General features: G+C 53.9%; 1 protein-coding gene and 1 long non-coding RNA gene across 3 annotated transcripts; one reads left to right on the forward strand and one right to left on the reverse strand.

Moving 5' to 3' along the window:
- Positions 1-299: 299 nt before the first annotated feature.
- On the forward strand, positions 300-20,098 carry LOC148184545 (uncharacterized). The gene is made up of 3 exons (XR_015772308.1): positions 300-475; positions 19,306-19,646; positions 19,966-20,098. It is a non-coding gene; the product is annotated as an uncharacterized LOC148184545 (long non-coding RNA).
- Positions 14,838-25,040, reverse strand: BCL2L11 (BCL2 like 11). 2 transcript variants are annotated; one of them, XM_088053811.1, is made up of 4 exons: positions 24,683-25,040; positions 22,928-22,944; positions 20,144-20,236; positions 14,838-17,998 (listed from the first exon to the last, which is right to left on the reverse strand). In XM_088053811.1, the coding sequence occupies exons 1-4, from the start codon at positions 25,038-25,040 to the stop codon at positions 17,909-17,911; spliced, it is 558 nt and encodes a 185-aa protein (XP_087909937.1). In that variant the 3' UTR covers positions 14,838-17,908. The 2 variants fall into 2 exon arrangements, with proteins under 2 accessions (XP_087909937.1, XP_087909936.1); XM_088053810.1 differs by lacking the exon at positions 22,928-22,944 and having other exon boundaries at positions 14,839-17,998; positions 20,144-20,256.
- Between the last annotated feature and the right edge of the window lie 228 nt (positions 25,041-25,268).

Genomic DNA, 25,268 nt, shown 5'->3' on the forward strand with positions numbered 1-25,268 from the left:
AAAGCTGGAGGCGTCCTGCATCCTCCTGCCGCCCCGATGGATCCGTGGGGTTTATCCCGCGTTCCCAGGGCGCTGCTGGAATCCCACATTCCGAGGGAGAAGCTGGAAGGTGCGGATTCATCCCACCACCAATAAAACGAGCAATCACGATGAAACCAAGCATCTCCAGCGGCTCGGTCCTGCCAGGAGCTCGGCGCGGGGATGCTCCCAGTTTCCGCCGGATGCTGGAAAAGCGCCATTCCCGGCGTTTGGCGAGGGAGGGAGGCGAGCTGGCGGCCGGGGGGAGGCTCTGCCGAGGAGCTCTGGGGCTTCCTGTTTCCTCCCGAGCAGAATTTGAAAGCAGCGGCTGCCGTGAGCTGGACCAATGATCGGGGCACAGCGCGCCCGGGCCGCCCGCGCCCGTTACGGGAGCCCGGGCTGCGCTTCCCGGGAACACCGGGAGCACCGGGAACACCGGGAACACCGGGAACACCCGGTAAGGCGCTGCTCCCTTCCCAATCGCGGGGGAAGGGAGGGAGGAGAAAACCCAGCGGGAACATTTGGGGTTTGGAGCGGTGCTCGGGATCTGCCGGAGGAGCCCTGGAGGCGGCGCGGGGCTGCCGGGAGTTTGGGGATGCTCCGGGGGAGGTGGGGCATGCAGGGTGGATGGGGAGGTTCTCCCTGGTCCTGCACTCCATTCCTCACCCCTGGAAGTGCCTGGAAGGTTGGACGGGGCTTGGAGCAACCTGTGCGAGGGGAAGGCGGCCCTGCCCATGGCAAGGGGTGGGACGGGATGGGCTCTATGGGACATTCCCAGCGCAGTCATTCCCTGATTCCACGGTAATGGCACAGCTGGGAACAGAGGCCGGGCTCCGCTGGCGTCCCCACAGTGCTTAGTCACCTTTTTTGGGGTATTTTGTACCGCACTCTCCCGCTCGTTCTGTGCTGTCCTTTGGGATTTGGGCTGGGAAAGGCAGCGGCGATTCCCCTCCTGCCTCTGCCTCCATCCATCCATCCATCCATCCATCCATCCATCCATCCATCCATCCATCCCAGGCTGCTGTTCCCTGCGGAATGCTGTGTCCCACGGGCTCCCTCCTCTTCCTGTCCTGGCTCAGCTTTCACCCTCGGGATCATCCCGCGGCAGCACATTCCCTCTATTCCCTCTCCCGGTGGGAATTATCCTCACCATCCTTCTCCGGCCCCGGCTGCGCGTCCCGCGGCTTCTCCGGCTCATCCCGTCCCAAGGCTCGGGGTGCCGGCTGCGATTCCCGGTGCGTCATTCCCGGGAATGTCCCACGGTCGGGACGCCGTGCCTCTCCCATCGCCGCCTTCCCCACCGAGTTCCTTTGGGGCTTTTTTTGGCCGGGGCTCGCAACTTTTCGGCAACAGTGACCTCTGTCGGCATCGCCCCCGGGGCTCCCGGCTGCTTCCCACGGCTCCATCGTGGGTCCCACCTCCGGCACAAACGGGACGCGATTATTTGGGAGCGATCCCGCCGTCCCAGCCTCTGGGGGATCCCACGGCAGAGCCCCGGGCTCGGGAAGGGGCAGCGCTGCCCCAAAGGTGTCCCCAGGAACACCGGGAACATCCCGGCTTCCCTGGGCGGCCAGAGCTCCGTGACTCACGGCAGGATCTAATCCCGGGAGCGCTGCCTGCCCGGGCATCCATCCCCTGCTTGGCATGGAACTCAAAATCCAGCCAGCCAAAATCCGGGAGAGGGGACGGGAAAGAAGGGCTTGGAACCCAAAATCCATCCAGCCAAAATCCGGGAGAGGTGACGGGAAAGAAGGGCTGAGCGGAGCTGCCAGCTCGGTTTGGGCATCACCACAGCTCCTCCATCCGTGCCTGCGCCCACCCAGAGAGGCTTTCCCGGCTGGAAAACGCTTCCCGGCGCCTTTGGAGCGCGGATGGGCGGCTGCAGGTGGCAGCGAATTTTGGGAGGGCTGTGGGGCCGTGGTGGCGGCCGGGGAGTGACTCAGAGGCGCTTTGGGGCTCTGTGGTTTTGCTTTCATGGTTTTGCTGTGACTTAGCAACTTGTTTGTTCGCTCTGAAGGATGGCAGGTGCCGGCATGCCCGGCAAAAAGCCGCATCCCGAGGGATCCCAGCCTCATCCCGAGGGATCCCGGCATCATCCCGAGGGATCCCGGCATCATCCCGAGGGATCCCGGCATCATCCCGAGGGATCCCGGCATCATCCCGAGGGATTCCAGCACCCTCGGGGTGTCCCATGGCCCAGGTGGATGTGGCTGAACCCCACAGGTGATGCAGCCAGGGGGTGACACCATCCTTTGGGATCTGCATCCCTCAGCAGCTCCATCCCGCCGGGAATATCCGGCAGGAGAGGTTTCCACCCCTTTCTGTTTAGAAGGAAAAGGGGATTTTTGGCGGTGATTCTGGCGTTCCCTAAAGCTCGCAGCCACTCCCGGGGTTTCTGGAGAGCTGGATTTGGAAGCTGGGCCAGCAACCTGGCGTTTTCCAGGGAGATTCAAATGACCCCCAGCACGTTTTCCTGTTTTGTCGCAATATTGGAGGGGAAAAAAAAAGGTGGGAAGAGGGAGCAGGCTGAGTGTTTTCCCAGCACGGTGGAAAATACTCCCAAATCCTCATGTTTCTCCTTCCCAGAGGATGCTCGTGGTGTGATTTATTCCAGGAAGGGCAATTCCCACCGGGCTGTGCTCTGCTGGGAGGAGCTCCAGGGATGTCCGTGGGAAGCACTGGACAAAGCAGCATCCATCTCCTGTTTTTTTTGGGGGGGAATAACCAAACATTTGGTGCCGCTGTAGCCAGTGTGGTGCTCCAATACCTCCGGAATTCCACAGGAATTTGGAGGTTTGTGATCCCTGGAGTCTCAGCCAAGGGAGCTGGATGTGGAATGGGTGAAAGCTGCAGATGAGGGCAAAAAGGGGATGGTTTTGGGTGGTTTTCCTCCCTCAGCTGAGCCAGGGCACCGCTCATCCCATGGCAGGCACTGCCGGCTTTTCCTTGTGGTGCTGGAAGGGTTAAAGCCAGCAGCAGGTCCTGGAGACAGGGATTGAGGCTGGAATGCTGGGCTGGAAGTTTGAGGAGCGTGGATTTAAAAAGGCTGATTAAAGTTTCCCGGGGCTCCCCCTTCCCTCCGTGTCCCTGAGTCATCTCCAAACTCCGGCTGGATCCGGGAGCACAGCCCTTGGGGCGTGTTGTTTTCCCGAAATTCCCCAAGGTTTTCCGGAGCCCACGGAACAGAACCGGGGTGGGAAAAGTGGGGACACGGGCATGGTGACAGCCACCCCCGTGCTGCAGGGGAGAGGGAAAAGGTTCCTTAGCAGTGAGGGAAAGGGCTCGGAGTGGGGTGAGCATTTCTAGGGAATATGGGCATGGTTTCCATCCTTTCCCAGGGGATTTGCTGGGAGGTCACGGCTTCTTTCAGGTGGGAATGGGGGGAAATGGGGCTTTCCAGGCTGCAAGAGTATCCAGGTGCCTGGGAGCATTCCCTGGATGAAAGAGCCTCTGGGATATCTCATCCCTTTCCCAACCCCTCCTCGGCCAAGGGTCCCCACGGATTTCCCAGGCCCTGGGAAACGAAACCTTTCCCAGCAAAAGCTCCTTCTGCTGAGAAAAAACTCCCTGATCCTTTCCCGGCGGGGGAGGCGGGAGAGGCCCTGGGAAAATCTCCTTCCCCACATCCTGGTGGGAGGGATATAAACCCCCGGCACAGCCCGGGCTGGGAGCTGCGGCGAGGAGAGCTCAGGTAGGATTGGGATGGATTTGGTCTGGGATCCGTGGAGGGATGTGCCTGTGCCTGGGAACCGGGGGGCTCTGAGCAGAGGGAAAGTGAGGCTGAAATTAATGGAATTCCTACAGTTTTCCCTGGCTGATGGCTTTTTATCTGCCGGGACAATTCCTGCAGCCCAGGGAAGGATGCTGGAGCCAAGGTTTCCGCTGTCATCCCAACATTCCCCGTTATTCCCATTAATCCTCGATATCAAAGCGTTCATAGCATTCCAGCAGAAGCTGCTGGATGGGGCTGGGGTTTCCCAGGAAAGCTGATCCCACCCCATGCCCCTCAATAACCGTAGGAGAAGTGTGGGAAGCGCAGGGATGAATCCCTGTGGTGGAGCATCCTGCCTGGGATCTGAGGGGCACAAAGCCATGGATCATTCCCACCCTGGGAATTCCCATTGATTCCCGCATGGATCAAACCCCACCGGCACAAACCTGGGAGCAAAGGGGCAGAAATCCCGCTCTTCTCCTGCTTCCAGCATTCCCAGTGCTGCTTCCTCCTCAGGGGATTCCCTGTCTCTGGAACAGAGGGAGCAGCAGAGGTTTTTCAAGCAGCACAAAATCAAAAAATCCTTTATTCCCTGTTTTTCCCCAGGGAATCAAGAAGAGCACTGGGATTAGGACTGGGAAGGGGCATCTTGTCCCATTCCCAGTTATTTCAGTGGGAAACATTTAATGGTGGGAAACAAATGCAGTCATCACTTTGGGATTCACCCATTCCCATGGAAACATACCCAGAGCTGGATGTTCTGTCGAGCTGAGGGAACGCTGATCCTTGGGAACACTGATCCTTGGGAATGCTGATCCATGGGAATGCTGATCCATGGGAACGCTGATCCATGGGAATGCTGATCTGTGGGAATGCTGATCCTTGGGAACACTGATCCATGGGAATGCTGATCCATGGGAATGCTGATCCATGGGAACACTGATCCATGGGAATGCTGATCCTTGGGAATGCTGATCCATGGGAACGCTGATCCATGGGAACGCTGATCCTTGGGAACACTGATCCTTGGGAACACTGATCCTTGGGAACACTGATCCATGGGAATGCTGATCCATGGGAACACTGATCCTTGGGAACACTGATCCATGGGAATGCTGATCCATGGGAACGCTGATCCATGGGAATGCTGATCCTTGGGAATGCTGATCCTTGGGAACGCTGATCCGTGGGAATGCTGATCCATGGGAACGCTGATCCATGGGAATGCTGATCCTTGGGAATGCTGATCCTTGGGAACGCTGATCCTTGGGAACACTGATCCTTGGGAATGCTGATCCGTGGGAATGCTGATCTGTGGGAATGCTGATCCATGGGAATGCTGATCCATGGGAACGCTGATCCATGGGAATGCTGATCCTTGGGAATGCTGATCCTTGGGAATGCTGATCCTTGGGAATGCTGATCCATGGGAACACTGATCCATGGGAATGCTGATCCATGGGAATGCTGATCCTTGGGAATGCTGATCCTTGGGAATGCTGATCCTTGGGAATGCTGATCCTTGGGAATGCTGATCCATGGGAACACTGATCCATGGGAATGCTGATCCATGGGAACACTGATCCGTGGGAATGCTGATCTGTGGGAATGCTGATCCATGGGAATGCTGATCTGTGGGAATGCTGATCCATGGGAACGCTGATCCATGGGAACACTGATCCATGGGAACGCTGCTCCGTGTCCCGGTGCCGGAGCGAGGTGGGGCTGCCACCAGCTCTCCCAGCAGCACCAGTTTGGCTCCTGGCTGGAAACTGGGCTGTGGGGAGTTCCTGGAACTGCAGCCCCACGTCACGGCCGGGTGATTCCGTGACACGGGAGGAGGGGAAAACCCCACGGAGCCGCGCCGGGAGGCTCCGGCCAAAAATGAGTCAGCAGCGAGCGGGGGGCTGCTGGGGCTGCTGGGGCTGGTAGTACTGGTGATACTGGTGGTACTGGTGGTGCTGGTGATGCTGGTGGTGCTGGTATTTGTGGTACTGGTAGTACTGGTGGTACTGGTGATACTGGTGGTACTGGTGCTGCTACTGGTGGTACTGGTGGTGGTACTGGTAGTACTGGTGGTACTGGTGGTACTGATGCTGTTACTGGTGGTACTGGTGGTACTGGTGCTGTTACTGGTGGTACTGGTGGTACTGGTGCTGGTACTGGTGGTACTGGTGCTGTTACTGGAGGTACTGGTGGTACTGGTGCTGTTACTGGTGGTACTGGTGCTGGTACTGGTGGTACTGGTGCTGTTACTGGTAGTACTGGTGGTACTGGTGCTGTTACTGGTGGTACTGGTGCTGTTACTGGTGGTACTGGTGCTCCTGGTGCTGTTACTGGTGGTACTGGTGCTGTTACTGGTGGTACTGGTGGTACTGGTGGTACTGGTGCTGTTACTGGTGGTACTGGTGGTACTGGTGGTACTGGTGCTGTTACTGGTGGTACTGGTGCTGTTACTGGTGGTACTGGTGGTACTGGTGGTACTGGTGCTGTTACTGGAGGTACTGGTGGTACTGGTGCTGTTACTGGAGGTACTGGTGGTACTGGTGCTGGTCCTGGTGGTACTGGTGCTGGTCCTGGTGGTACTGGTGCTGTTACTGGAGGTACTGGTGCTCCTGGTGCTGTTACTGGTGGTACTGGTGCTGTTACTGGAGGTACTGGTGGTACTGGTGCTGTTACTGGTGGTACTGGTGGTACTGGTGCTGTTACTGGTGGTACTGGTGCTGTTACTGGAGGTACTGGTGCTGTTACTGGAGGTACTGGTGCTGTTACTGGTGGTACTGGTGCTGTTACTGGTGGTACTGGTGCTGTTACTGGTGGTACTGGTGGTACTGGTGCTGTTACTGGTGGTACTGGTGGTACTGGTGCTGTTACTGGTGGTACTGGTGGTACTGGTGCTGTTACTGGTGGTACTGGTGCTGTTACTGGTGGTACTGGTGCTGTTACTGGAGGTACTGGTGGTACTGGTGCTGTTACTGGTGGTACTGGTGCTGTTACTGGAGGTACTGGTGGTACTGGTGCTGTTACTGGTGGTACTGGTGCTGTTACTGGTGGTACTGGTGCTGTTACTGGTGGTACTGGTGCTGTTACTGGTGGTACTGGTGCTGTTACTGGAGGTACTGGTGCTGTTACTGGAGGTACTGGTGGTACTGGTGCTGTTACTGGAGGTACTGGTGCTGTTACTGGTGGTACTGGTGCTGTTACTGGAGGTACTGGTGGTACTGGTGCTGTTACTGGTGGTACTGGTGCTGTTACTGGAGGTACTGGTGCTGTTACTGGAGGTACTGGTGCTGTTACTGGAGGTACTGGTGCTGTTACTGGTGGTACTGGTGCTGTTACTGGAGGTACTGGTGCTGTTACTGGTGGTACTGGTGCTCCTGGTGCTGTTACTGGAGGTACTGGTGCTCCTGGTGCTGTTACTGGAGGTACTGGTGCTGTTACTGGAGGTACTGGTGCTGTTACTGGTGGTACTGGTGCTGTTACTGGAGGTACTGGTGGTACTGGTGCTGTTACTGGTGGTACTGGTGCTGTTACTGGAGGTACTGGTGCTGTTACTGGTGGTACTGGTGCTGTTACTGGAGGTACTGGAGGTACTGGTGCTGTTACTGGAGGTACTGGTGGTACTGGTGCTGTTACTGGTGGTACTGGTGCTGTTACTGGTGGTACTGGTGCTGTTACTGGAGGTACTGGTGGTACTGGTGCTGTTACTGGTGGTACTGGTGCTGTTACTGGTGCTCCTGGTGCTGTTACTGGAGGTACTGGTGCTCCTGGTGCTGTTACTGGAGGTACTGGTGCTGTTACTGGAGGTACTGGTGCTCCTGGTGCTGCCCTGCAGACCCGCAGCATTTCCCAGCTGCTCCTCTGGCAGTGCCCAGGGCCTGTGGGCAGCTGCTCTTTTCTCCTGCCTGGAATTCCCGGGAATTCCGTGCTGGGATTTTCCAGCCCGGCCCAGGCCCCTCTGGAGCCCATTCCAGCAGCCTTGGGATTCCCAGGGGATTCGGGGCTTTCCAGAGCTTTGGGATTTATTTTCTTTTGGAATATCTGGGACCAAATCCTGGCAGGAAGGTGCCCCTTCCCAGGCTCTCTGAGCTCTTCCACGTTTTTCCACGGCATTAAAATCAGGGAGGGGAATTTAAGTCAGGAAAGGAAATTAAAATCCAGCAGGGTAATTAATTAAAATCCAGAAGGGCAATTAATTAAAATCTATCAGGGCAATTATTTAAAAGACAGCAGCTCCCACCATTCCCCTGCTTTTTTATGTTTAAATAAATGCTATATTTGTATATTCATGTAAAAATTTAATTTATGTAAATATATTTATATATTACAATCAAAGACGTTTCTTTCTATTTAAATAAAAGTATTAAACGTGTTCCCACGTGTAAACTTGTTTGTGTGTTTGTCGAATAATGCAGTGATTCCTACATCAAAATACTTGTTTATTAAATGGAGCTGAATAATAGGAATATATATTTATTATTATTATTTTTATTATTTATTATTAGGAATTTATATTTATTAAATTAAATTTGATAACAGAATGTGATGAAATATAATGTGATAAATATAATGAAAATAATAGAATTCATATATTATATTAATATATAATTCATAAATCCATATAATATATAATATATAATATATAATATATTGTATTATATATTATATATTATATAATAGTATATAATATGTAATATATAATAATATAATATACAATATATTATATATTATATAATAATATATTCTATATTATATATTATATAATATATATTATATAATATATATTATATATTATATATTAGATAATAATATAATATTATATATAATGTATTTTATATAATATATTATATATATATATAATTAATATAATAGCAATGATGTCCTTAGGGGTAGAAATTAAGGAATTTAATTAAATTATTTTTTATTTTAAAAAGGGGTGAATAAAGGATTATTTTTACAATGGGAAAGGACTGGGAATAAATGAAAGCACTGGGAATAAATGGAAGCACGCCCAGATTTAATGAGAGAATCACGGCAGGTTCGTTTCTTGGGATTGAATTTGCCAGATTCGTCCCAATCTCTGGGATTTTCCTGTCTGATTTTCCAGCTGGATTTCTTAATATTGAATTTTTCACCTTAATTCTCAGAGGCCAATTCCCGACCCCCGGGGGGAAGCCCTGCATGGTTTTCCTGCTGGGATTTTTAAACGCTGTGAGCGTTTTCCCGGGATAAAACCCATTCCCTCTCAGGTCAGAGGGATCCTCCTCATGCATCTGCTGGGAAATCACGGTGGAGCAAAATCAGAGCAGCCCCAAATTCCCTTTTCCCTCCTGTTTTTCCATCCAGGGAGCGCTGCTGGCAGGGGGCAGCTGGGGATTTGACTGGTGGAATATCCACGCGAGGATTATCAAAGTCCAATTCCTGGTGCAGAACTTCCCCAAATGCCGATTTCTTGCCCCGTGGTGAATGGAGAGGGAAAAGCCCGAGGATCTGGGGGACTCTCGGTGTTCTCCTCTCTCTGACACGAGCCAAATCAAAACGGATTTGTCTCGATTTCCCTTCTCTGCACCCCTCAGCCAATATTCCCAGTCTGACCCTGGAACAGGGATGAGCCAATCCCCAAATTTATCCCCTGTCCCCTCCTTTTGCCACCTTTGGCTCAGGTTTGAGCTGGATAATGTGGAGAAGTTGGGTGCAAGGAAGAGTTTGCCTCGAGCAGCAGCAGCGAGACGAAAACAGCCGAGTGGAAATTGAGCCCAGCTCGAGATTTGAAATGAAATCCTTTGGAAATTCAGCATTTCGTGCCTTGGCGAGGCTGTTCCAGCCCTGCTGCTCCCTCTGCGCGGCGCGGGACGGGGAGCAGCGTCCCAGGAGCCTTTGGAGGCTGCTTTTGGTCATCGCTTCTCGGCACTAAATAGAGGAAGAATAAGTTTCAAGCGAAGCGTGTTTTGTTTTGTCACAGGAAGTGGAGAGAGCTTTGGGAGAGCCCTGCGACACTGACTCGAAATTGTGCATTTTAGGGTTTTCCTGGCCAAACCGATGGCGTGGGATTGGCACCCGCTGGAAACCGCGGCCGGTGGGCGCGGGGGGAGCCGGGCAGCGGGGCTCCCTTTTCCCAGTTTTCCCGAGGGAGGAGGTTTGGGGCTGCAGGGCTTTTGTGGGGGAAGGCAGCCCTTCCCGAGGGAGCCTCTGGCTGCTCTTCGCTGCTCCAGGGAGCCCGAAATTGTGGTTCCCAAGGGCGGGGGCCCGGGCGGCTCTGGGGTGCCCCTGCTCCGGGAAACCGTTTGGAGCCGCTTTTCGGGCGCTTTTGGGCTCGGGCGCCGCCGCCAGCGGCAGCCTCAGGAAAAGGAGCCGGGTTTCACAATGGCTCAGTCCTCCCCCGGCCGGGCAGCCCCCGCCGAGCCGCCTCCTGCCCTGAAAAACCCCAAAATTGTTTTTTTTCTCCGTGCCCAAGGGGCCGCGCGCGGCGCTTCCCTCGCCGGCACCCCGGGAGAGGCTGCGCTGCTCGGGCATCACCGAGCTCAGCCCGGCTGGGTGACAGCTCCCAGCCCTCCCTCCCAGCCCAAACCCCCCAAAATCCCCCTGCCTTTAACCCCTGTGCTCCCCCAGAGCCGCCGCTGCCGGCAGGAATCGCCCAGCGCGGCCAGCGCGGCGTGCGCCGAGGTGACACCGCTTGAATTTCAACCAAATTGCCAAATTCCCGCTGCTCCCGCCGTGGTAATTTGCTTTTTGGTTTCGCTATTAATGCTGGAGGGCTGCGAGGTCGGCGGCGTCGGCTTTGGGCTGTAATTCACAGCCCCGCTGATTTCATCCACGCTCCGCCGCCAGCACCGCGGCTCACCCGGGGAATTTGGGATGGGGACGTGCTCAGGGCTGGGAAAAAGCTGGGAAAAGCTGTTTGGGGAGGGGAAAAATCCGCTGGGTGAAGCAGGGCTGAGCTTGGCTTCTCCTGCGAGGGAGAGATGGAATTAATTCCTGTCCAAGCCAGGCTGCTCCAGGGGGTGGGCAGGGGCTGGTTTGGTGGTACCCAGCGCTGCCCTGGGGCTCGTCCCTGCCTTGGGGACACGGATTTGGGCAAGGGCTGATTTTGGGGTTAACTCTGCCCTTTTTCTCGTTGTGCTGTGGTTCTGCTGTGCCTGCCCTCGCCGCTGTACCCTCGTGAAAGGTTGCAAGCAGTTTTGGGAACACGCTGTCTGCCTGAAACATGACAGAATCGGCCACAAATTGCAGATGAGACTGATAACAAAAGCCAACAACAGAAAATAGGTAGAAAAACAACACGGTGGAGGCTGAGAGACCACTGAAGGGCTTTTTTTGTGTGTTTTTTTTAACCGGTTCTCTCATGATGGAAGTGAAAACACATGAAAAGAGAAATGTCTTTTGTTCTCCCACTCGAATTAAGATGCTCCCGCACCAAACCAGGGCTGAACCCCGTGGCTGGAGCTGCTGCCCAGCCCAGGGACTCGTAAATCAGCATTTTGGCACCGATGAGGGTGGCTGGGTGTGCTTTTGGGGGGGTTTATGGTGCTTTTTTAACCCTACAAAACGCTCCCTGCAGCACGTGGGTAATTCAGCTCATTTTCTCAACCCAGCCCGCTCCACCTGAACGTCTCAGCTCGAATAAATCAGGCTCCAGCTCAGAAATTAGGATGAGGTTTTTGTTTTCGTTCTACTTATTTCATCTTTGTTTTTATAAATAAATACAAATCACTCAAACTGAAACTCGATGGCTTTGGTGATAATCAAAGAGCAGCCCTGGGGAAATTTTTCTTCATTACCATGTTCTTTCACAGCCCACACTCGGGGTTTCGGGAGGAAAACTTCTTAACCTTTGCAGAAGCAGCACCCGACGCTTTTTGAAGTCCCGGCACGCTCAGACTCGGGGTTCACATCCCCGAGCTGCGTCGGCATCACCTTTATTTTAGGGTCATGTGGAGAGGAGAAATTCTCTCACCCCTCAGCCCTTTCTCCCCTCTGTTCACCCCTTTCACCTCCAAACAAAAAATAAAAATATAAAGAACCCCCAAGAAAATGTTGGGCTCTCCCCTTGAAGGGCTTGGGTTTTGTTGTTGTTTTTTCGGTTCTGTAGGGCAGCTCTGTTCTCTACCAGCTTTGTACAATGTGTTTTAGTATTTGCAGCTCACTTCCTGTATGAGGTTACTCTGTTTATCATAAAACCCCTATTTTTAAACCCATTTCTGCCAAAAAGTCATTTGAATGGTGATGGCGAGCGCTCGTGACTGTCCCCTCTGCCCCCGGCTGACGGGGGGGACTCCGGTGCCTCCGGGAGGGATGGCTGTCGGAATGTGGGCTCAGGGGGGTCCCGTGGCTCTTCCCTCAAATCTCAGGGGGATTATTTGTGTGAAAGTCACCAGGATTTCTGAGAATCCTGACTTTTTTAGCTCGGGGTCACGCACGTGGTGTGAGGATGCGGAGAGGCAGAGCTGCAGCGCTCACCGTCCTTTCCATCCTCAGGGAACGGCCACCGTGCCACCTTCCAACTTTATTTTCATTAATTACCGGCCAGGAGAACTGTGGGATTGTCAAAAAGCTGTTGGCTCGGCCCGCTGTACCCGTAATTGCGGCGAGATGAGGCGTGGGTTAATTAGCGGCCCGCGAGGCCGGGAAGCGCCAGCTCCCCGCGTGTCCTCCCGGGAAAAGGGATGGAGGAGCCTGTCACAAACCCAGCGAGGAGAAATCCATCAAATCCGGGAAGAGCGGGCCCTGTATCCCCACAAGGGCCGTGTGAGGCTCCCTGAGCTCCACGGGAGCGGCTTTTGTTGGAACAGCGGTGTCTCCGTCAGGGGGAACCTCGTTGTCTGCCTTTCCTTGGGTTGCAGGGCTTCATTTCTTCCAAAATTCCACAGAAAAGAGGTTTGGGATGCTCAGGAAGGGCAGCAGGAAGGTCCCCTTGGTCCAGCCATCCCTGAGCTTGTTTTGCACCCTATAAAAGCCCCGCTAGAGCACCTTTAACATCCTTTTGTTGCTCTTAGGGACCTCCCCGGTGTCCAACACTTCCCATCTCCGCCTGGTGTGACCCCAGGAGAGGTGGAGCATCCAAGGAGCTGCCAGAAAGGCAGAAAAAGCCGCTGGAAAGAGTGAGCTTTGTTGCAATATGAAAATCAGATGCAAAGCTCGGGGGGTATTTTTAGCTGGTTTAGGCTGCACAGGTGTTTGAAAGGTCAGCGGCGAGTCATTGGAAAAAAAATAAATATATTTCTTTCCGTGTGTGGGGAGAGCCCGGTGTCGCTCCCGTGCCTCTGGATGGCTGGAATCTCATCCTCAGCTTGGGTTGCTCGGCATTCCCAAGGCCAGGGGGCCGTGGGAGTGCAGGAACGTTCCAGTTTTGCATGTCCCCAACAGCACGAGCAGGTGGCAGCCACGGGTGTCCAGCTCTGATGGATATGGGGAGCTGTGGCTTTTCCCAGGAATAAAATCTGGGAGTTTGCTCCTTTCTAGGGAACAAAGGCAATTTGTCATCCTTGGAACAGAATTGCCTGGGGGTTTTTGGGAGCTCCTGGAATTTTAGAGCATGGAGAGGGCCTGGCTCGTGGGGAGGAGCCACTGGTGTGGCTTTGGTGGGCCCAGGCCCACGGCCAGCGTGGGCTGAGGCCAACCTGAGCTTGGTGGACCCGTGACCACTTTGTGCTGGCCACGGCCACCTTGGCCCTGGCCGGCCTGAACCGTGACCACCTTGGATTTGGGCAAGGCCGGTGTGGGCCGTGGCCAAGCTGGGCCTGGCTGTGGCCAAGCTGGGCCGGGAACACCTTCAAGGTGGCCCCCTTGGAGTTGGCCACGGCCAGGCTGGTCCTGGCACGTGCTGAGGGCAGATCCCGACATTCCCTTCCCGTTGTGTCACCAAGGACGCTGGGCTGGCCAGCAGCTCCTCCCAGGCCACAGCAGGGTGGTGTCCCAGGTGTGACAGCTCACCTGGACACATCCAGCAGCTCCCAAATTCCAACAGAGCCAGCAGCAGAGCAGAACCAGCAGCTGCCACAGCCTCAGCCCGGCAATTAGACCTTTTTTTTTTGTGTGTGTGAGTTAAAGAAGCCCCCAAAATAGCACCTGAAACCAATAAACTTCCCTTTCAGGAACTTCTGTAATTTGAAACACACTCAAGAACAAAAAAAAAAAAAAAAAAAAAAAAAGAAAAAAAAATCCAGAATTTTTTTTAGGTTGTTTATCAAGTAGGACTTGGGGGGGGTTGTTTTTAAATCCCTTTCAGGTGGTGACTGCTGAGGAATAAGTGAAGGGATAGGAAAGGCTGGAGGGACAAACGGGATGGAGGAGCAAGGTGGAAGGAAGGTGGGATGGAAATTTTTAGGAACAGATGTAAAACTATAAAATAAAAACCGCCACGTGAAATAATAGAAGGGAAAAATAGTGATGTTCCTTAAGAAACTCAAAATACTGATAATAAATGCATTAAATAATAAAATAAAGAGAAAACAAGACATAAAACATAAAATAAACCCCAGAACTTCTTCAATGCCAGTGGAAACCAGCTGGGGACAAGAGGTGCATGGAAGGGGCTCCTAAACTGGGCTTGAGCCCACGACCACATAAATGTGAGGAAAAGCAAAAAAATTCCAAGGAATCCCCAACTAACTCCCAGCTGGAGCAGCTTTTGGGGTTGGGAGCACTCAGGGCAGCACCTGACAAAGCAAATTCATTCCAGAGCTGCATTTTGGCCTGAAGCATCTTGGAGCTTCAGAGAATGGAGAGGGCAGCACCAAAATGGAGATGGAAACACCAAAATGGAGAGGAAAACACCAAACTGGAGATGGGAACACCAAAATGGAGATGGGAACACCAAAATGGAGATGGAAACACCAAAATGGAGAGGGAAACACCAAAATGGAGATGGAAACACCAAAATGGAGAGGGGAACACCAAAATGGAGATGGGAACACCAAAATGGAGATGGAAACACCAAAATGGAGAGGGAAACACCAAAATGGAGATGGGAACACCAAAATGGAGATGGGAACACCAAAATGGAGATGGGAACACCAGGTCTGGAAGGAGAATGGGTAAAAAATGGGGAAAATTGGTGATAAAGCAACAAATACCCTCTTTTCAGGAGAACTTCAATCCCCACAAAAGAACCAGCACTCGGGACAAATAATTGAAAGTTTTTATTCATATAAAACTCATATTAAGGACATAAAAGATTCTTAAAAACAAAACCAAAGAACAACCCCCCCAAAAAAAAACAAAAACAAGGCTCTTGCGATTATTTACAGCAGTATTGCACAAGTAAAGTGGCAATTACCCTGTCCAAAATTCATCAGTGCAAAACACAAGGAAGGCAGGGAAATTGCAGTCAAAAATGCTACATACGCTGGGTCCTGCGACACGATTTAGTGATTCACGCGATCCCATGGGACGGCTGCTCCAGGAAAACCTGGCTGGAGCAATCCCTGGGGGGGTGGAGGAGCCAAGTTCCAAATTCCCACTGAATTTCACTAATGCTGAAGTCTTTGATGTGCCTAAATCACTCCTGGGAAGTGGGGACTTAGGCACTTGGAGAGGAAAAAAAAAAGAGATTAAAATCTTGTTATCCACACCGCGATGGCTTTGGAAGGGGATCCAACACTTCTGGCAGGGAGGAAACCAAATCTTCACAGGAACTTAAATAAGCAGGAAATAAATATACAACATTTCTACAAGTTACAGCATTAAACAGTAGAGTGCATTAATTACACAGGGGGGAGAAAAAAAACCAACAAAAACAAAGAAAGGACCTACAGTATTTACCAATTCAACTCTAAAAAAGTGTAGGAAAAGAACAGGAATTTTTTATTTTTTTTTTAATTTTTTTTTTAGGTTTTTTGAAAGTGTTTCTAAAGCTGTACAAAACTTACAGGAGAGAAAGGAGAGGGAGTACATTGCACACAGATATTTGGCTCAGATGATGAAAATAGTACGGTGCTCTACTCTAATAAATATTTGGGTATTTACAGTTTGGTGGAAAAGAGGAGAAGCGAGAATGGGATCAATCTGGTTTCCAAGGAAAGCTCTTCATCCTTTTGGTGCAACACAGAGCACAGGCTACGCTAAAACACGACCCAGAGCAGGCAGCCAACATGGCTGAAAGGAGCAGAAATCCCTATTTTATATCATCCTTCTGTTTTGAGGCTTTTTTTTGGGGGGCATTTTTCCCACTAAACCTCACGATGCCACAGGAATCCCGCTTTTTGAGGGTTCCTTTTCCTATGAATCTTGGCTGGGAACTCCTCCTGTGGAGAAGGCCCTGGGAGACTTTGCCAATACCTTGAATTTTTATTTTTTTTCTCCTTAAAACGAACCTGGTCTTTGTCTCCATGGGAGGACGGGGTAAAGTGCTCTTTGGTGATTCTTTGGTGTACTCCAAGGGACACATTCCGGGATGCCAAAGGTTGGGAGATCCCAAAGCACCATTTTATCCACCACCAACGATGGAACAAAAGCGGCAGAAAAAACAAAAATCTCATTGGGTTTCCCCACCTCCCACCACCTCTGCTGCCGAGTTTTATCCATTCAATTTTCATTTTACCGGTGGAATTCCATGGGAAATCCCTGGTGGCAGCATACAGTAGGGCTGGCTGGGGCAGCACAGCCACGATGAGCCAAAGCCAGAGGCAAATCCCAAGGGATGAGGAGCAGGATCTGCCCTGGCCAAGCTCCCTGGTTATTTGAACCGCTCGCTCTCCACCAGTGCAAAGGTTCCCCACAAAGGGCTCCAAAATGCCCTTCCCAAAACATTCCCTGCTCCTGCAACCGCTGCTCACCTTGCACTTCCAAGGAAAAAAGGGGAATTAAATTGGCAATCGATGTTAAAACTCCCTCTGGGAGGAGAGAGCTCCGACCCGCCGGGCACAGCCGTGCAGAGAGGTCCCACTGGGGTCTGTCCATCGTTAATTAACACTAATCATCATCCATGGCACTCAGCAGCTTCTCCCTGTGGGAAGAACTGCTCCGAGGGGGGCTTGGGATGGGGTTTTCCTTCTTTTCCTACGGTGCTGGTGAGACCAGCAAGGACCCCGTGGCTTTTGGGGAGCACCTGCAGCAGCCTGAGGGAGGGGGGAGGTTTGTGCATAGATACGGGACGGCCGGAGCAGCCGATCCCCCAAAAACATCCGCTGGGAGACAACGGGAACACGTGCGGATCCGCGGCTCCGCGGGAACGGCCCCGCCACACGGAGCAGCTGGGAAGTTCTCTGGGAGGACACAGAGCGCTCAGATCCCCTTGGGACGTCCTGGATGGATCCACGTCGGGCTGGCATCCTTCCGTCTGCAGCCGGGCGTTCATCCCCGTCCGAACGCGGAGAGGATCCCGGGAAAACGCGATCTTGGAAACCTCTTTTTGACAGCCACGACTCACAGCAGGTCCTGCTGCCGTCGCCTCCGGCTGCAGCGCTCCGGGAGCTGCTCCCTGCCTCCGGAATGGTTTATTGCTGGATTACTCAGTCCCCCACATCTGCTAGCAGACACGACAGAAGCGTTTTCACACGTTTTATATAGAAAGAATTTCTTTTTTAAAAAAGGCAACCTGGTGGCTTGGGGTTTGGTTGGTTGGTTGTGACGGTTTGGACCCTGGAGTTCAACAGCAAAGTCTTGAAATTCAGAGTGGATCAAAAAAATAGAGATATCCAAAAAAAAATCAGTCAGCAGGAAATAGGCTGATTTGCATGATGCAAATGAAGTTGGATTTGGGGTAGCATTAGGTATTTACAGGTAAAAGAAGTGCTGATTAAACCCCTCTGCCCTTTTTCCAGCCTTTTGGGGGGCAAACGGCCCAGAGGGAAAGGGAGAGGGGAGGAATCCGAGCCTCTGCAAGGCAAACTCCGACGGCTCTGCCCATCAGCTGGCTCAGGTTTCCCTCTTTCCTGCCGTGGGGCTCATCCCACAGGACTCCAGGAACGATGACAAAACGTTATTCCACGTTTCCGCTGAGACTCTTTCGGGGAAAAAAGAGGCAAAAAAAAAAGAACGAATAAAAAGAGCGGAGAGAAACAGCGAGTGAACAGCACTCTGCCATAAAACGCCGCCGTGGGAATGGGATGTCCACCCTCATCCTGCCACGTGTCCTGGGGGAGAGGCAGGGTGGGAGCCCCACATCCATCCATGTGTCCCTCCTGCCCGGGCTTTCCCAGCGAGGAATTCAGTCCTGGTGGCTCGGGATGCGCCCGGCGCTCACTGGAGCCTCCAGATGAGGCGGATGATGTAACGCAGCAGGCGCAGGATCACCACCTGGGGGTTCCCCACCTGCTGATCCAAGAAACCCTGAAAGAGAGGGAGAGGGGAAAAAGGGGAAAAAAAAAGAGAGAAAAACCAAACAAAGCGGTGACTTTAATTCCCAGCATGAAGCTCCCCCCATGCTATATAAACACCTGGAAAAAATTCCAGAGGGACAAAGTGAAGTGTTTAACACTTTGCAGCCAGCAGAGCTTGGGGCTCGTGACAGCAGTCAAGGAATGCTCCCTCTCCCAGGAAAAGCCTGGGACTCACGAGCCTTGCTGGGACAAGGAGTGGCTGGGTGGCGAATTGCCTGATTTCCTGGTGTCTTGTCCAAGAAACAGTCCTGGGGGGAGGCCACACCCCGGGGAACGTGACAGGGAACGCGCCGGGACCGCGCCGGGACCCGTCCGACAGCCCCGACCTGCCCGGCGAGTGCGGCTCTGGCACGGCTGCAGTTCCCCATTTCTAACCTCGGGCTGAAAGGGCAAACCCCAGAGCCAGGGGAGGCCGGCGGGCACGAGCCCTTCCACCTTCCCCTCCGGAGCCGAGAGAGCTCAGGAGCAGCCAGGAGGCTTCCAGAAGGAAAAGGGACCTCTCCAGCAAGCGCCTCAGGGATGATAATTAAACAATGGCTCTGGTGCTCTGAAACCTCCCCAGTCTGGGGTGCAGGGAGTGAGGATCTGTCACACGCTGACTGCACCAGGTACAAAGTGTTTTTAGGGTCACGCATGACGTGCCCTGAGCAGGAGGGACGTGTCCTCCGCGTTCCCCACGTTGGAATTGCAGCTGCGGTGCTGGGAACGGCCTCCCGCAAACCTGGGGGATGCTCCCTGCACCTCACCCTGCTGCTGCTGCCTGGGAAACACCCCTGTTCCCACTAAATTCACCCCCTTATCCAGCACGGGCTTGTCGGTTGCAGCAGGATGCGCCAAGAGATTTCCAGCACCAAAGGATAACGCTGGAAGGACATTCCAGCTCCTCACAAAGTTTCAGGCACTGCTCTGGGAGGCAGGGAGGAGATGGGATGAGGGTGGTCCAGCACTGGACAGGCTCCCCAGGGAATGAGCACAGCCCCAAGGCTGCCAGAGCTCAAGGAATGTGGGGACAATGCTCTCAGGCACGGGGTGGGAGGAGTTTGGACTTGGATGATCCTTGTGGGTCCCTTCCAGCTGCTTCCAGGTGCCTCCAGCTTCCAGGGCAGCCTGATCCCTCCCTTTCATTGGAAAGATGTCCCTTCATCCCAAAAAGCAGCCACTTTGCATCACAAGGGATCAGCCTGGGTGGGGGAGGTGGGAAGATGCGCATTTTGGATTCTGGGTTGGGATATCAGCTTTATCACTGTTTTGTTGCAGGTCAGGAATGCCGGGGTGTTTGGGAAAAGCAGGATCACAGCAGCTTGACCCCCGTTTTATGGGAAAGCCAGCCCTGGGAGCAGTGAGGAAGAGCTGCAGGAGCTGTTTGGGAGCTGAAGAGGATGGATAAGGATCCAGCAGCCAGCATTCCATCACCAGCACTGCTCCTGGCTCCTCTTCCCAGCGCCCAGCCCGAGTGGATGGAGCAAAATCCACAAGCAGGGACACGCAGCTGTCAAGACACCGGCGAGCTCCTCTTGCTTCACCCCCTGGGCTGGGCTGCCTTGGGCTTGGGCTTTTCTGCAGCATTACTGCATCGATTTGGGTTGCAACACCCCAAGGTGAGCAAGTTCGTGGGCTTATAAAAACTCTTTCAAAACAGTCTTTGCAAGAGAATTAACTTCTGGGACCGAGTCTGTACTTTGCAGCAGTTGATTTTTGGGAGCTGGGCTGGGAATCCCACTGAATGATTCCCTAAAAGCGACAGCACTGGGCAGTGCATCCCCCAAAACCCCCACGCTTTCCCTGCCTCTTCCTTTTTAAAACTTTCACCCTCAGGTCCAGGCCCAACCCAACACCTCTGTCCCAAAACCCTTGTGCAAACCTGCTGCCCTCCAGCTTCCAGCCCCAATCTCAAGGTTATTTTTAATTGATTTAAAGGTTATTTGTCATTGATTTGAGGCTGCTGCCACCGCTGATTTGCCTGGTCCAGGCCAGCCCCCACCCGCGCAGCCTTTTCTCCGTCTGAGTGAACGAAATGCTCACCGCAGAGAGAGTTTCCAGAAATGATTCAGCCTTTCCCTCTGAGAGAAACGGAAAGCCAAGAGGGGAAAGTTACCCTGCGTGGACAATAAGAGGCGTTGAACTCGTCCCCGATGCGCCGCAGCTCCTGCGCGATCCAGATCTCCGGCTGCACCTCTTCGGCTGCAGACTGGGATTGCCACCGGGAAGCTGCAAGGGATGGAACGGCAGAGTTGGAAACCCAGGAGCAAGAACAAATTCTATAGAATTTACTACATAAAACTCTGTAGAAACCCATCAACTCCTGCCATCTTATTCCTATTTTTTATTCCTATTATGTTTTGACTCTCTTCAATCTTAAATTATGCATGTGGGGACTCGGTGCATACAATGAACAACAGGCTTTTACTCCTTGTTATTTCTGTACTATCATTACTACTATTAGGCTTTTATTTATTTATTGTAGGCTTTCCCTGGGAGCATCTCCAAGCTTTGCTCCCTCTTAAGCAGGGATAGAAGCCAAGATGCCACGCTCCCATTTTTTTTTCCTTCACCAAACCTCCTCTTGCCCCTTTTTTTGCTTCAGCAGCAACTCCTTCCCTAACCTTAAAAACCCTCTGCCTGGATATTTTCATCCAATCCTCACGTTTCTTCCCCAAATCATCCTCAAGTGCCCAACAAGGAAAACCAATGGCTTTGGCATAGGGAGGAGAAAGCCACAGTTGGATTTGTATGTGGAGAAACCACATTTCCAGCAAATCCAAGTGCTGGCTTGAAAGAGGAAAGGAAGAGTTAATGCATTTGTTATACTGCAATTGTTTAGATCTCCGTCTTAAAAAGTTATTAAACATGTGATAAATCCTCCAAATAGCCAGGAAACAGAAAGGAGACAAGGACCATGTTTGGTACCAGCACTGTCTCATCCCCCTTCCTTAAAGCTCAGGATCCGAGCAGGAACTGCAGCCTTAAGGAATATTAAAAAACAAAAACAAAACAACAAGCTAAAAAAATAAAAATAAAACAACCCCACACAACTAAAAAAAAAAAAATTAAAATTACTGCACAAAACAAAGCAGTGTTTTGGCACGCCAGTTTTGGAGGAATCACAAGGGAACAGGAATAGCTTCCAATCTTCCAAATATTCAAAGGATTAGTAGGGCAGTTAAAAAAATAAAAAAAAAAAAAAGAAATTAAATAAAAGCCTGGCTCCAACCTGACTGGAAAATGCATTTCCGAGCCAAGGCAGCGCTGCTTGGCCGGAGGATGTGTTTTGTTTTCACGCTGTAGTAGTGGAGGAGCAGCGCCTGCCCCGAGCGCTTCTCCTGCCGCCGGTGAATGAAGCAGGCTCGATCCTCCCTCCCTCCCTCCCTCCCTCCGAGGAGCCAAACGGGATCCGGCCGGGGCGGAACCTTCCCAAACCTCACCGCCGCCGTCAGCAGGGCCGGCCCAGCCGGGGAAACAAAAACACGCGGCGAGCAGGGCAGGAAGAGGCGAGGAGCGGCGGGGACGTGAGGAAAAGCACGGCAGGAACCGCTCCATCCTTCGCCATCCTCCCTCCCGGCCCGGCAGCGATGGGCTCGGGCTGGGCTCGGTGGCTGAGAGCGAAATCGGGCTGAGGTTTTCAGAAAGGACTTTCTGCGGCGCTGCCGAGCGGCGGCGGCGAAAGGGGCCAGTCATATCTGGTCCCCAAAGCTGTCACGGGCGCTTTCGGGGGCGGGGGGACACAGTCATAGCGCGAAGGTGACACCCGGGCACGGGGACAGCCCGGGGACACCGGGATACCGCGGCTGGCTCCGGCCCCCGGGATGCTCCGGCCCCCGGGATGCTCCGGCATGGAATTGCTGCAGTTCCGGCTCGGAAGGGGGAAGAAAACCAACCCCAAACTGCAGCTTCAGCTCCCGGGTTAGGTATCCGACCCCCCTGCCTGAAGGAAATCTTGGGAGAGCCGGGAGGAAACAGCAGTGATTCCAAAACAAGAGCGTCAGGATGTCACCACCAGACTGCCAGCTCGAGGTTTTCCCCTTAAATCCAACTATTTTCACATGGAGGATCTCCTCTGAGAGCAACAGGAGGTTTATACTGCTGCTCTCCTCGTGGGAATACACACCAAACCAGCACTGGGATCAAACCAGCACTGGGAAAACCCAGTTCCAGAGCACCTGCTCCAGCCACATTCCCAAAATCCTCACACAAACAAACACCGTGCGTTCAGACCGAAGATCTGACGGCAGGAAAGGAACCTCTTCCCATGGAAATACCACACACAGAGTCACCCAAGCCCTCCACAACGGGTGAGTTTGTCTTGGGTGACTCAACACTCCCAGCTGGGAATTCCCCATCCCTTCCAACCTCTTCCCCAAAAGCAGGACCAAGCCTCTTCCTCTGGCACTATCAAATCGAGTCACCCTTGCTCCTCTCCCTCCCATCCCCAGAAGCATTTTCCTGGATATGCCAGCCACTGTAATCCTTGTTCCCTTCCACCCCAGAGCATCCCCTCGCTGCTTTTGTCTCATTTCCCAAAACAAAAACCAGCTTTGGAGGCAGCTGGATGTGTCCCCTGAGCTGTCAGAAAGGCGGCACAGTCCAAAGCATCGCTTCCCAAACTTCCACACCAACAGCTCTTCCTTACACAGCCCAAGGCATTCCCGAGGGCTGCCTCCACCTTTATCTGCCCTCATCAAAACCTCTGGGGAAGGTTTTGGGAGATTTAGAGAGGGACTTTTGAGGCAGAACATGAGTTTGCCTGCTGGAGCAGCCTTGGAGCAGCTCCCCATGGGAAAGGCCGGGAGCATCCGTTGCTCCTGCTCGCAGGAAATGCTTGTTTATTTTAATAAAAATAATAATAATAATTATTATTATTGCTTATGCTTCCGAGAGAAACTCTCCACCTCGCAGCCTCTGCCCACAACAGATAAAAGCAGTGGGTAAAAGCACAACAAAAATATCCCCTTCACTTCCTTCCCAAGGGATTCACCCACTTCCACGTGCAAAACTTCCCGGCACGCATCCAGCTGGACACCGCCAAGGCACAGGGATCGAGGTGTGCAGGGCAAAGGCACAGATATTTCCCAAGGAGAGCTGTATGGGATGGATGAGCTGCAGGCCCGGATGAGGATAAAACAGCCCCACAGCTCCATGTTCCCAGCTTAATCCGTTCAGGAGCATCCAGGAGTCCCGGTCAAGCAGTGCCGAGGATTTTCCATTTGCTTATAGCTGTTTAGGATGATGCCCCTAGCAACACCAACAGAGCAAAGGCTCCAATAAAACAGCTGATGAGAGCACAGGAATTTGGGGGGAAAAAAAAATCAGGGAAAACTTCAATTTCTTCCCAGATAAAAGAAACTGAAGCCTTGGCTCTCCCGGCGAGGAATTCCGGGAGCATCCCTGCCTGGCCGTGCCAGGGTGAGGTTGTGAAACTTCAATTAAGCTGTAATTACAGCAATAATGTCACAAAATCTTTCCTAAGGGCACGTTACAGCCAGGCCTCCGCAGCCAGAGCCACAGCTGGAGCCAGGAGGGAGCAAAAACACCAGCCACCAAAACAGACGGTGGTTAGATCCCAGAAAGCTTGGAGCTGTTGTTTTGTTATCCCCACACCTCGCTCCCACCGTGCCCTGCCGGACGCTAAAGGGTGGAAGTTCAAAAGGTTTCCTCCGATGAGAGGGAATTCATCAGGAGAGGGGAACGCTGGACACGCAGGCAGCTCCCAGGGGCAGGTTTTTCCCCTGCTGGAGAGGCTTCACCTGGCAAAGGCACTCATAAACACGCGCCCGTCCACCTCCAGGCCGCTTTTTGGGATTTTTTGGGATGCACCGGGATTTGGGGATGCATGAGCCCAGCAAGCACCCCGAACACCGAGCCGTGAGAGAACCGGCAGCGCCGCACCAGCAGCCAGGAGCCACTCGCTTGGCAAAACAGCCTCGGACGAGCGAGCCCTGAGTAGGAAGCCGGACTCAACAACTCTGTCCCCTCCTCCCCTGGCAGCGACTGACCGAGCCAGGAAAAGAATAAACATCATAGTAATAAAAACCCCGGCGCTGGACGCGCGGGAGTTCCCCGGCGCTGTGTTTGCTCGGCCAGCTTCCACAAATCCCAGAGCGCCGGGAGAGCCTCCAGCCCGCGGCTCGGCTGCTCCCAAAAATCCACGGGGTGGGTGGGATGCGCCAGGTGCTGCTGCAGGTGCCTGGCGAGGCTGAGTTCTCCATCATTCCCGGGGAAGCCGAGGCACAGAGCAGGACCCCCTCATGCACCGGCGAGCCCCTGGCACCGCTGCGCTCACAGCTGTGCACACCTGGAGCTAAACCCCGGCGCTTCACAAACCCCCGAGAGTTTTGCACGGCTCTAAGGAAAGCCGAGCCAGGTGAGGAGGGGAAGGTGGGGAAAGCCAAGCCGGGTGAAGGGTGGGGAAACCGCTCCTGCACTTTCAACCCACCCCCTCGCTCGCCCTGTGTATTCACCCTGTGCGCATCTCCCCCGGCACTTCGCTGTCCCACCTTCACACACCCCCGCGGGAACTGCACTGAGGAAACTGAGGAAAGCAACGCCAGGTGAGGAGGGGGAGGCGAGGGCAGCCGAGCCCGGCGGGGAGGAGGAGGAGGAGGAGGAGGAGGACGGGGAGCCGCGCCCCAGCGCTTACCCATGGCGCTGAGGCAGTGGCTGAGCGCCTGGCAGGGCGGGCTGGGGGTCTGCGTGGCCTTGTCGCAGCCCAGGGGCGCGGGGCTGCGCTCGGCGTCGAACGAGAAGTAGCCGCTGGAGGAGCGCGGCAGCAGCGGCGGCCTCCGCACGAAGATGAAGAGCGGCGAGCGGGTGGCGAAGGGGCCGGGGCTGGCGGGCGGGCCCCGAGCCGCGGCGGCCGCGGACACCGGGCCGGCCCCGGGCAGGGCGGCGGGGGCGGCGGGGCGCCGCTGCGCGCCCGGGCCCGGCCCCCCGCCCGCCGGCAGCCGCCCGCCCTCGCCGTCGCGTCGCGCCTTCACCTCGGGGGGCTGCTTGGCCATCGGGGCTGCCTGCGGGGAGCGGAGCGCGGTGAGCGGCCGAGCGCGCCGGGGCCGGCCCGGCCTCCCGCCCCCCGCCCCATTGTTCTGCCGAGCGCGCCCCCGCCCCGGCCCGGGCCCCCGCCCCGCGCCCCCGGCCCCGCTCACGGTGCTGCCGCCGCTGGAGCGGCCCCGGCCGCGGCTGCCCTCGGGTGTGCGCGGGAGCGGTCCCGGGCCCGCTCCGCCCCGTGT

The sequence above is a fragment of the Pseudopodoces humilis genome, chromosome 3 (assembly GCF_049639895.1).
Source record: "Pseudopodoces humilis isolate 2021_Gansu_Grassland_sample_001 chromosome 3, ASM4963989v1, whole genome shotgun sequence".
Taxonomy (NCBI): Eukaryota; Metazoa; Chordata; class Aves; order Passeriformes; family Paridae; genus Pseudopodoces; species Pseudopodoces humilis.